The following is a 13,036-nucleotide window of genomic DNA, read 5'->3' as shown; positions in this document are numbered from 1 at the left end:
AGGGTGCATGGGGGGGCTCCTACATATTTTGATCCCCCCATGGCGGGGGTTCAAGGGCAGCACCCCCGAAGCTAAAAATAGATGAAAATTTTCCTTGTATATTATTGTAATTTCATAGTCAATCTGGGTTGTTCATTAAGCAGATGATCTAATGGTAGAAGTTATGTTTAATTTAGGGTTTTTTGTCCTAGAAGGAAACCCATCGGTTTATATGAAGGAATTTTATTGCAAATGTGTATTATTATGTTGAATGAGACAGAGAGAGGACATTATTTGAGAGAGAAGAGGAAATTACAGTGGATATTTTGTAGATTGTATCTCTTCATTTTGCTGGATAATATAAAATGAAGGATTGGTTGTTTCTTCTTTGACATAACCCAAATTGGGTGAACTACCTATATCTGTGTCTCTCTTGTTTTACGTGTTTCTATATTTTGTGTTTCCACAATATTTTGTGTATTTCATTTCTTCGTTAATTAATTTCTAACATAATTCAGATCTTTTTTCTCTATATTTTCAAAGATATTCCTTGAGGAAGTTGGGTCTCTTAAATTCTCCTAAAATCAAACCTCAAAAATAGTCAATGTGTTATTATTACCATAATTTTCTTTCTTGGATGTTCCAGACTATGAAACTTGGAGGATTTAGAGAAAATATCTCAAGGTATATGTGGTAGAAATTTTTGAATTTGGTCCTCTATAATTTACAAGATATACTATATGGAATATTTTGGTTTTAGAAAAATAAATAGTGCACATAAACTAATTAATGAAACGCCCCTTCAAAATGTGGTTTTTATCGATGGTGATTAGATAATGTGTGGGAATTGTTTGATAAAATTCTTAGATAAAATGTGATACCCCATAGCCCTCATGTGGGATTAAGGGTTGGGTGTGTTACAAAGTGGTACCAAAGATGTTAAGCTTGTGAAGAAGAAAACATTTAAGGTACCACATATGTTGCACTAAATTTTATTATGTTTATGAACCCAATTTCATATTTAATCAATAGATATATTAACTTTGTTAGGAATTAAGTGTTGATTGCTAAGTTTGTAGGAAAATAAATAAATTACATAGATATAAATACTAATAAAATTTTATGTCAACAAGTATAAGCTAAATGGAAAATTCCATTGTATGAATAATAGCATGAATAACTATGGTAACGTAATTTTCATAAACTAAAATGCAGAAGAAATATGGGAATTTGATTCATGTGTATTACTCCTTATTCCATTTGTATTTCTAAGGAAATTAGATATGCTTTGTCTCAATCTCCTAGAAGCAACTACATAGCCCCCCCAAATCATTTCTAAGGTTCTCCAATATCGTTACCACATCTTTCATAGTTGTTCATTCATTGGTTTAATGTTTTGAGAAAAACAAACTAACTCATAGCACATAAACTAATTGTATACATTATTTTCTACAAATCCATCTCCATCCACCTCGATAAAAATACTTAAGAGAAATACTTCCTTCACTTTGTTTGGAAACACTAGCTTCACTCACTTGTGCAAGTTTACATTTCCAGAAAAAACATGTCATCTCAAAAAAAATTGGTTGCTTCCTAGTAAGCATTTCCACTAAAAAAAATATCATAACTATATATATCTACTTTGGTAAACACTATCTCAATTAATCCATACTCCATATTGAAGTCAACCTTCATTATATTTTACTTTACCACTGTGTACAAAAACTGTTGATGAGGAAAAACAAGTAAAATTAATGTTCTAAAATGTCATACTTGGGACAATTTATCCCATGGATTCTTTCAAACCAAATGTTGAAGTGAGTTAGTACGGGTTGCATTCATTAATTTTTCGATACCAAAGTCCACTATATGGACCATCATGTCTTCATCGAAAAACACATTATCGGATTTCAAATAAAAAAGTACCACTTGAACAAAAGAATCATGATGAAAGTACTCCATCACATGGGCCACATCTATGGCAATATCCAATTGTGTTTTCAAAGCCAATTCACATACATCTTCACCATTATTGTCATCCCTACAAATGCTTCTCCAAGCTTTTGTTAGACATATATTGGAACATTAATCCTTTAAAATGGAGGTTGGAACATGAAGTTATGATTCTCACCAGATTTCAATTTTGAACCTTTTGTAGAACACTACATTCTAATCTAGAACTCTTGAAAACCTTGTCTTTTGCAACTAGAAAACTTATGTAGCCACAACTGTGTCATCGCTAAAATTCCTTTATAAATTAACCAAAACTCCTCATTACTAACAAGTTGGCTTTGGTAAATCTATTAATTTCTATGTGAAGCTGATCATATGAGATCCTTTTCTAATCTAACCTTTAGACAATATTGTTGCAAAGAATTAACATTTTGCATACACTTATTTCCTTTCCAAATGAATCCCAAAAGTAGACAACATAGTACAACAACAATAACTACATTCATTAGCAATAATACTCTTTCACAAATGCAAAATGATCTCTTGTTGTTTGAGATATAGGTAATTGGAATGCTTGTGGTTTGAAAAAGATAGGGTTTCCAATAAAGGACATGAAAAATGTTTTTTTTTTTATTATTAAAAAAACCCTCCTTTTGGAATTTCCCCAATGAGATTGTTGAAAGATAATTTCAAATACTAAAACATTTTCAAATGCAAGAGTAATTGGAATTGTCCTTAATAGGGAGTTGGAAGAAATATCTAAGTTCATAAGACTCTGTAAATTTCCAGTTGAATTTGGAGTAGATCCTAATAAGGTAGTTTGAGATAAATTCAATGAACATACCACTTAGAAAATTGTGAAATAAAATCTATGTGATTTATGGTTTTGAAATAATAACATATTTATACCATATTCAAGAAACCTCTATCCATTTGAAGCCAGAGAGGCCAACTTAGCACAAAACCTTAACTTTCATCACTCGCTACTTTATTAATAGGAGCATAGAATAAAACATCTTCCATATCCCATTGTTTTGTCAATAACATTAACTATCAAATTGAAGTATTCGCTAGAATATAAGAAGCCCTATTACAAGAAGCCAAATATCTACATGGTCAACAAGAGTCCTTTGAAGAAAAGAAGGGTTGAAAGGGTAAGGAAATCTCTCAGACATGTCTCCAACAATGTATGGGGACATAAGATTTATATATGATATAATTATAATATAACTAAAAAAAGTTCTAAATTGTTAAAAATTATAATAAGTCATAGTTTTGTAACATAAATTTTCATGTCTTTCAACATGATTTTTAGATCAAAATTGTATACTTAAATATATGTGCATTGTATACAGTTCACCATCAAGTTCCATTAATGGCTCAGTAATCTCATTAATAAGAAAATTAAAAAATCATATTTAAGATTAGAACTTAACTTTTGAATTTTTATTAATAATATAAACAAATTATATATAACTGAAATTTAAATGGATCAAATGATATATTTAAAAGAATAGAATTGTTCTTGATGTTTCATCAATTTGATTTACATGAAAATTTAAAAAATCACATCTAAATGGGAATTCAACATTTAAATTATTGTTAATGACAAAAAAATTAGTAATGGTTAAATTTAATATATTGATCCAGTAATTTGCGCTCTAAAGATAATACAATTAGTTTCATATCACCTTTTGTGAGAGAGGTTTTTATTTTGTAGATATGAATATTGACATCATGAATAATAGTAATAAATCATATTAAGATATAATTTTTTCATTTGGTTAATAAAGTGTTATTAAAGAATTTAATTTTCACATTAATAATAATCATAAATAGATAGTAAATATGAACAAAAATTTGGTCAAATAATTAAAAATAATATGAAAAGTGTAATTAAAATCCAATATAATTCATAAAATCAATTCGCTGATCTAAAAAAGTGTGTTTATAAGTTATAGGCGATTGTTATTTTTTAATAATATCCTTTCATTTATAGACAAATAAATAATTAATAATATCCTTTCATAATAATGAAATTAATTTGAGACAATTAAAAACATTGTCATTATGAATGGCCAATAAAATAAACCAATGTATAGTTGCAATGTCACAAAAGCGTGCACTTTTTATTTTGATAATACTGACATACAAATATAAATACTAATAGAAGTTTACTTCAACGATTATAACTTAAAAAAAAAAACAAGTGCCATTGTATGAACAATGGAAATATTGAAATCTTCTGGTATTGCAATTTTCACAAACTAAAATGAGGAAGAACTATGGGCATTTGATGCATGTGTATCACTCCTTGTTGCATTTGTATTGCTAAGCAAATTAGATATGCTTTTCCTTAATCTCCTAGAAGCAATTGCATTTTCCCCCAAATCATTTCTAAGGTTCTCCAATACCATTACCACATCTCTCATAGTTGGTCGTTCATTGGGTGAATCTTTTGAACAAACCAAACCAACTTGTATAAGAGAAGATATGCAATTGAATACATTGTTTTCTTCAAATTCATCTCCTTCCACCTCCCTAAGAAGGTTGTTGTCAATTACCTCCTTAACGCTGCTTGGAAAGGATAAATTTACCCACTTGTGCAAGTTCAGGTCTCCAGAAAACATATCATTAGTTGGTCGTTTCCTCGTAAGCATTTCCAATAATAAAATGCCATAGCTATAAATATCTCCTTTGGTAGACACTGGCTCACCGAATCCATACTCTGCATTTAAGATAACATTCATCAAATTTTACTCTATTGTTCCATACAAAAATGTTGGTGAGACATTTAGAAATGAAAAGCAAACATTTAACATTCTAAATGTCATACCTGGTGCAATATAGCCCATAGATCCTTTCAAAGAAAGTGTTGAAGTAAGTGACTCAGTAGAGGTTTCATCAATTAATCTTGTAATACCAAAATCTGTTACATGCCCTAACATGTCTTCATCAATAAGCACATTATTTGGTTTTAAATCACAATGCACTACTTGCACAAATGAATCATGATGAAGATATTCAATGGCATGGGCCACATCTATTGCAATGTCCAATCTTGTTTTTAGTCCCATTTCACATGCATCTTCACCATTGTTGTCATTTGTATTAGGATACAAATGCTTCTCCAGGCTTCCATTAGACATAAATTTGAACACTAATCCTTTGAAATCAATGTTGCAACAGGAGGTTATGATTTTCACCAGATTTCGATGTCGAACCTTTTGCAAGACGCTACATTCCGCTTTAAAACTCTTTTCAGCCTTGTCCTTCAGCAAATGGAAAACTTTTACAGCAACAAGTGTGCCATCAATCAAAATTCCTTTATAAACTGAACCAAAATTCCCTGTTCCCAACAAGTTGTCCTCGGCAAATCCATTAGTTGCTATATGAAGCTCTTGATATGAGAGCCTTTTGTGCTCCAACCTTTGCAAAATGGCTTGTGAGGAATCAAAGTTTTGCACATACATATTTCTGTTCCAAAGGAATCCCAAAAGTAAACAACATAATATAAAAGCAGCAACTCCACTCACTGGCAGTATCAATCTTTTCACAAGTGCAAAATGATGTCTTGGTGTTTGACATGCAGGCAGTTGAAATACTTGCGGTCCACAAAGGCCATGATTTCCAATTAAGGACATGACAATTGTTCTATTTGCAAAAAACCCTCCTTCTGGAATTTCCCCAGTGAAATTGTTGAAAGACAAATTCAAGCTTCGAAGCATTTTCAAATTCTTGAGTGTGACCTCTGGTATTATACCTGATAAGTTGTTCAAAGAGAGGTCTAGACTTGCAAGGCTTTGTAAATTTCCAAGTGACTCTGGAATAGACCCTTGGAAGGAATTGCGAGATAAGTTCAATAATTGTAGCTCATTGCAACTTCCAAGTGCAGGGGGGATTTCCCCAATCAATTGATTGACAGAGATGTCTATAGCTTGAGCCATTGCAATTTTACCAATCTCAGTGGGCAAGGAACCTTCTAATAAATTCCATGACAAATTCAAATAGAATTGTAGATTAGAAAATTTCCCAATTTCATGTGGTATACTTCCAGAGAGGCTATTGTGAGATAGGTCAAGCAATTCCAAAATTATACAATCTCCTAAGCTGGAAGGTATGGTCCCTGATAACTTATTGTGATGAAGATGGAGTCTTCTTAGTTGTTTAAGGAGTGAAAGGGAATTTGGAATCTTTCCAGAGAGACTATTTACACTAAGGTCCAAGAGACCAAGGTGTTGTAAGCCTTCAAAATCGTCAGGTATGTTTCCTTCTAAATTATTGTTACTTAAATACAATCTTTCTATTTTTAGAAATTTTCCTAATGGTGGAACATTACCATTTAGAAAATTTTCACTTAAATTTAATAAGGTTAGGCTGCTAAGATTACCTATATGTAGAGGGATGTTTCCTTGTATTTTATTATTTGATAATTCTAACACAGATAAATTAGTAGAAAGTCTACCTATTGCAAGTGGCAAAGCACCACTTAATTTATTGTTATGCAACCATAAGTGCTTTAAGCCAGAACAATTAGTAAGAGCAGTAAGAAAAGGCATGTTCATAGCATTGCCACTATCTAGTTGGTTGCTATTCAAATGTAATAATTCGAGAAAAGATAACTTAGCCAACTCTATTGGCACGGTCCCACTCAGCTTGTTATAACCTAAAGTCAGTTGTACTAAGTTAGAGAAATTTCCAATAAACTTTGGAATCTCTCCACTAAGTTGATTTTCCACTAAATCGAGATATTGCAAGTTTAACATATTTGACAAAGACGTGGGAATGCGACCTGACAAATCATTGAATTCTAAAGTCAAATTAACCAACGATGATAGGTTTCCCAAGGATGAGGGAATGGTACCTGTCAGGTCGTTGGATCCCAGGATAAGGCCTTGCAATTGCGGGAGGGAACCCAACTCGCTCGGGATATTTCCGGTCAGATAGTTGTCTGAGAGCAGCAGGAGAGTCAAATTTTTGCAGCTGATGAGTTGACTCGGAATAGGACCGGTCAGACTATTGTATTCCAAACCTAATTCAATCAGCGATGAAAGGTTTCCCAAGGAAGAGGGAATGGTATCTGTCAGCTCGTTCTCTCCCAAGTAAAGGCCTTGCAAAAGAGGAAGGGAACCCAACTCGCTCGGGATATTTCCGGTCAGCTTGTTGGAGGAGAGCGCCAGAAGAGTCAAATTTCTGCAACTGCAGAGTTGAGTTGGGATATCTCCTTCCAAGCCATTGTTGTCCAACGCGAGCTCCCTCAAACGAAAGAGGCGTCCCAATTGAGGCGGGATGCCACCTGACAAGTCATTTAGCTGAAGAACAAGTTCTTGCAAATGGGTGAGGCGACCCAAGGAAGAGGGAATGGTACCTGTCAGCTCGTTCTCGTTCAAGTAAAGAAATTGCAAAAGCGGAAGGGAACCCAACTCCCTCGGGATATTTCCGGTCAGATAGTTGCCGGTGAGAACCAGAAGAGTCAAATTTTTGCAGCTGATGAGTTGACTCGGAATAGGACCGGTCAGACTATTGAATTCCAAACCGAATTCAATCAGCGATGAAAGGTTTCCCAAGGAAGAGGGAATGGTACCTGTCAGCTCGTTCTCTCCCAAGGCAAGCACTTGCAAAAGCGGAAGGGAACCCAACTCGCTCGGGATATTTCCGTCCAAGCCATTGTTTTCCAACGAGAGCTCCCTCAAACGATATAGGCGTCCCAATTGAGGCGGGATGTGACCAGTGAGCTTATTGCCCGTGAAAATGAGCGTGCGGAGAAACGACAAATTGCCGAGCGATGGAGAAATGGGACCACGCAAATCCATGCCAGTGAGGTCGAGGGAGGCCACTCTGTTTGGATGGCGGCGGTTGCAGGTGACGCCGGTCCAGTTGCAGAAGGGGTTGGCGGGAGTCCAATCTGCGAGGGAATTGGTGGCAATGAGGTTCCTGAATTCCACCAGGGATTGGTGGTCATTGTGGAAAGAGTGGGATCCTTTCCCAGGGGTGAAGGAAAAGATGAGGAGGAGAAAGAGCAGACGAAAAGCAAAAGAAAAAGAGGGCATGGTGGTTGAAATCGCAGCCTCTGGGAGAGGGGAGGGGAGAAATGCAGTGAGTATAGGTGGAGAAGTGAGTGAGTATTTATAGGGAGAGAAACCGAGAAATGTTTCGGCGTCGTGAAGAAGACGTAGTACCGTGTATAGTGTGAACGTAGAGACGGGAAAAACGTGAAGGAGAAGGCATGAATCATGAGGCCGTTCCTCCTCTGCCAAACAAAAAATATTATTTAATCTCACTCCAAAAGAAGTCTTTCAAAAGTCTTCCCCTGCTGAGAAAAGTGGTCTCCGATGTTCTCGTTAAAAAAACCGCTAAAAACTTTGGGTAATTTGAAAACGGGTTGCGGTGGTTGTAAAGGTGGAGCGGGGACAAAGGAATCAATCATCTGTCCGTTGTCTTGAAATTATTTAATAACAAAGTGAATGCTACACGGTCATTAGTTAAAAACTGTTGCAGCTGCGCGTGGAAAATTGGGTGCCGGTGTTCATGGGTTAAAAAGTCTTCCACTCTGCCGAGAAAATTAGTTTCCGATGTTTTCGTTGGAACATATATCTCTGAATGGTTTACCATTCAACATGATTTCCCACCTCCTTTTTATCGACTAATTATAATTTTTTGATATTAAAAATAAGGAAATCAGTGTAAACCAAAAACTATTATGTAATCTCCAATGAGACATTACTTTACTTGACAATAGAAGTTCCTTTAATTTATTAATAAATTAATATAATAATAAGTTACTTTAATTTATTAATAAACTAATATAATAACAATTTGATAAATTGTTATTTATGATTTATTTTAAAATTTTGTGTTTATTTTTTTGTTGTTGTATTTTCTAGAGGTTTATGGGTTGGCTTGGTCTAGGCTCCTCTCCTTAAACCAAGTCACAAATAGGAGATTCGAACTTTAGATATTTTAGTTTTCACATATTTCATGAAATAGATCTAACTTGGAAATATATTAAAATTGAAAATATGCACAATAATTGCAAATAATATTGGGAGAGGAAGATCGGAGGAAGAGTAGGAACAACTAGAGTTTGGGCGTCACGGACTTTTTCTGATAAACATTTTTAAATTTATTATTTAAGAAAGAGGAGGCTAACAGAGATTTCACAATTTTTAAACTTTTGTAAACTTTATTACCTTAATTTCGGTATTGTTTTTAGAGTCAGATGATTTAAAAGTTATTTTATTAAAAATTTTGTTTTTGACATTGTATTATTTTGTTTTTATAAAAAAAATTCATTTATCTATAGTTTAATATTGTGAATTTAATTTTGTTATTTTTTATTATTATTTAAATTTATTTATTTGTAAAGTGATTGATTGAGGTTTTATTACATGTTGTTTAGTAACTTTTATTTTTTATTAATTTTTTTGCTTTTAATTTTATTTCAATTTTTTTTTTTTACCATTTTCATGAATTATAGTTTTTCCTCACAAATTTTAAAGAGGAAAAAATAATTAAAAAAAATCAATAATTTTTTTTTTATTACTTTTTAATTTGACTTTATCTTTTCCCTTCACTTTTCTATAAATTTTTTTCCTAGAAGCATTGACAATTATACAATAAAACTTTCATTTCAATGAATATAATTAAATTACTAAAAATTAATTCTAAAAATGAGAAATTAATAAAGTTAAAAGATAATTTGAGTGTAATATTTTCTGATTGTCTTATATATATATATCTCATTCTTAATTCTACTTAAAGCTTAAAGACCTTTTGTCATTATTGTCTACACTCAAATATCAAAGATTTGGAAAATGACAATTTGTGAAGTTGAAATTGGCAATGTGATTCCTATGATTATTGTGTTATTATTATTCAAAATAGTTGTTATAGTTGTTATAACTGATACAGGTGAAAATTTTCATTTTTATTTAGAACTAAATATTTAATATATTCATATTTTTATTTATATCTCTATGTTGTATGTTTTAAAAAAATTTAATATATTCATATTTTCATCTCTAATGATGAGGATTTAGTAGTGTCCTCATGTGGTTATTTATATTTCAGCGGAAATGTCTCCCCATCTATAGTTGCAAAATTGTGAAGTAGTAAATTCCTGCAGAAATTGTCTCATAGGCACATTATGCATTACAAATCAATCTGATATCGTTGTGCATTAGAGATCAATCTGATATCATTTTATACTGCACAAGTCAACCTCAACAAGCTCTCCTCTTAATATTATGCAAGCTACCCCTATGTATTGGGCATTAATATAAATATTATTATTGATTTACATCATAATTATTTGTATAGTTATTTGTCTTCAAAGTAGTTTATTTCATAGAAAAGTGTAGCTCTCATTTGAAAGGTGCCAAATTTCATGGGACAACCATGGGTTGATTGCATATTTTTCAAGCCATCTTCTTCATTATACATCGGCGAAATTATGCATATTTTTTCAACTAGAAAATGTGTTTTAGTAGCTGGAAATTGTATGCTATAGTAGGGTTTTAATTGTAGAAATTCCAACCATCTATTTCTTCAAATAATTTTTATCTTTTGCATGTGGTTTTAGCTGGAAATCATATTGTTTATGTTGGAAATTGTATGGGGCAACATGTTGTAAATTGTGATGAGATTTTGTGAATTTCATTTGTTTTTTATCATTACTATAGTTGCACTATTTTCTTTTTCCATTGGGGTTAGTGTCTTATTTGGTGCATCAAATCACCCGCTAAGTATTGATTATCATAATGTTATCATAATGTTACTGTTGCAAAAAATGGACATTTCCAACTTATTTGTTACTAACTTTTCACTTTGGCAAATACAATTCGTTGAAAACTTAAAACGTTACAAAAATGGTGGTGTCATTTATAGTTTATCCATCTATCCATCAACAAATTTTTATTGTTTTTACTTTAATTTGGCAATATTTAAAGTAAGTGGTAGGCATTAAAAATGTCACTTTGCATAATACAGATTGTGGTTATGTGTCTAGCCAAGTTGGTCGCAAATTCCAATTTCGCTCATTCACACCAATTGAACTAGCGTCCATCTCATTTCAATGCACAAATGCCACCATGAAAAAGTTCCTAATTGAAGAATCTTTTCATTGTAGCGTTTTTGCATCCAAATATGATGCACCATAAAAATAGTAATGGTAGCATTTTATCCAGAAGTGAGATTCAATTTCAGTGAGTAACGTCAAATGAGCTAGCAAACACTTCTCGTTGAAGAACCTTTTTGATACTTTCTAACTTATGCATGTTTACATTTTCTGCAGAGAATATTCTTTGGGTAATACATTAGCTTTCAAGCACCAAGATAGCAGTTACTTTGCACCCAACAAGTGATTGTATAAGTAACATGAGTAATTAATTGTTCTCATATGTAGTATTAGGTTATTTTCTCGTGCAAACAAGCATGATTATCTTATTGAGTATTGAAGCATTTTATGTTTTTCACTTGAATGTATCGAACAATTTGATATTTTTTCTTGAGAGTGTTGATATTAATAAAATAGCTCCCATATGCATTGACGATTCAAGCATCAAGATAATAATTACTTTGCACCCAATAAACAATTGTATAAGTAACATGAGTAATTAATTGTTCTTGTATGTAGTATTATGTTAATTTCTTATGCAAACAAGCATGATTATCTTATTAAGTATTGAAGCATTTCATAGTTTTCACTTGAACATATTGAACAATTTTATATTTCTTTCTTGAAGGTGTTGATATTAGTAAAAGACCTCTCATATGCATTGAGGATTCAACATTGAATTATATTATTTAAGTGCAGAAATTTTGGTGATGGGATTACAACTACCCAAGAAATTAAATCTAAATCAAGAGACACAATTCTACTCTACTGCTCTGCGAAAAGTAATTCATAATTTAGAACAACATGCGCAAACATGCATCATCAAATACACAGGTACACAGATGTTTCTAGGGGAAACAAATTGCTAAAAATCCCTTAAGCCCATTTTTCATTAATCTAGTGAATTGAGAAACAATTACGATTATGGTCTCTTGCTTTGAGGACAAACTACAAGAGTAAACATATTCTCACTCTGCTTGCACTCACATTGCCCACACTTGCATTGCCTGCACTCACGTTTCCCGCACTCTCTCTGCTTACAATCGCACTACTTGCACTCGCTCCTATTTCCTTGCGCAATTATTGAGGATTGATCACCTGACCAATACTCTAAACTGTACACTCAATCTAGTATATAATTAATTGTACACTGACTTGGAATCTACACCATAACTAATCAATACTAATTCCTTGCATGCATGATTTATTTTTTGGTTGGTTGATTGATCAGTTAACTAGATGATCTTTGAGTTAGACTATTGTCCCACTGCACAACTGATCTCCAATTGGCTCTGATAACTGTTAGAACTAGTTTAACCGAGTACAACTGAAAATAACTCGACTAGATTGTTATAATTTAGCAATCAACACATCCAAGCTAAATTCCAAGCCCACCAACTCAAATTTAGTGTTCTAGTTGAGTAACAAGAGCCATGTCACCTCAATTAACTTCCTCCAAGTTGTTTGCTAATGTGGAAATTCATTTTTTCTCAATTTGACTAAGGCCAAACTCAAATTGAACCTTTCTTTCTACACTTCTCAACACTCCCTCTTAGTAAGAAACGAATTTTCCACCACCCCTATCCAACACCTGTGGAATGTACTATAGCACTACCTCTCACTTTTGTTGCTGCTACTACAACTAAGAAGCATCCAAAAAGAACATTGAATCAACAGTGTCTCTGCAACTGTCTACTGGGAAGATTGTGTTGTTGTTGACTCTACTATTGAGCCTCCTTCTCTGTTGTCAAAATTTATCTGCACTCCTCAGTATCTGACCGACATTGATCCTCCTGCTACTGAATAATGTGGGCCCTTGTAGCAAGGTAATGATCCATGAGGAGAACACCTTAATGGACCTTGCCCAAATTTGTACAACTCTGGGACTAAGGATCTACATCGCCCCAACTCACTCTTGGAGATATAGTTGCATGGATGGTGAAATATGATCTACTGATATTGTTTCTATTGTTGCTCTATTTTTTATTC

The 13,036-nt window shown here is 33.0% G+C and overlaps 1 protein-coding gene across 1 annotated transcript; it reads right to left on the bottom strand.

Annotated features, from left to right (window-relative positions):
- Positions 1-4,085: 4,085 nt before the first annotated feature.
- On the bottom strand, positions 4,086-8,013 carry LOC149184706 (uncharacterized). Its single transcript, XM_089415421.1, has one exon. The coding sequence runs from the start codon at positions 7,980-7,982 to the stop codon at positions 4,689-4,691; it is 3,294 nt and encodes a 1,097-aa protein (XP_089271547.1). The 5' UTR covers positions 7,983-8,013; the 3' UTR covers positions 4,086-4,688.
- Between the last annotated feature and the right edge of the window lie 5,023 nt (positions 8,014-13,036).

The sequence above is a fragment of the Pinus tabuliformis genome, chromosome 3_2 (assembly GCF_031772625.1).
Source record: "Pinus tabuliformis cultivar Carrire ecotype Pingquan chromosome 3_2, CPIR1, whole genome shotgun sequence".
NCBI lineage: Eukaryota > Viridiplantae > Streptophyta > Pinopsida > Pinales > Pinaceae > Pinus > Pinus tabuliformis.
This window is presented reverse-complemented; position numbering and strand designations above follow the sequence as displayed.

Excerpts from the sequence above, each read along its gene's own strand:
- LOC149184706 (XM_089415421.1), bottom strand. The coding sequence starts at position 7,982 with ATGCCCTCTTTTTCTTTTGCTTTTCGTCTGCTCTTTCTCCTCCTCATC.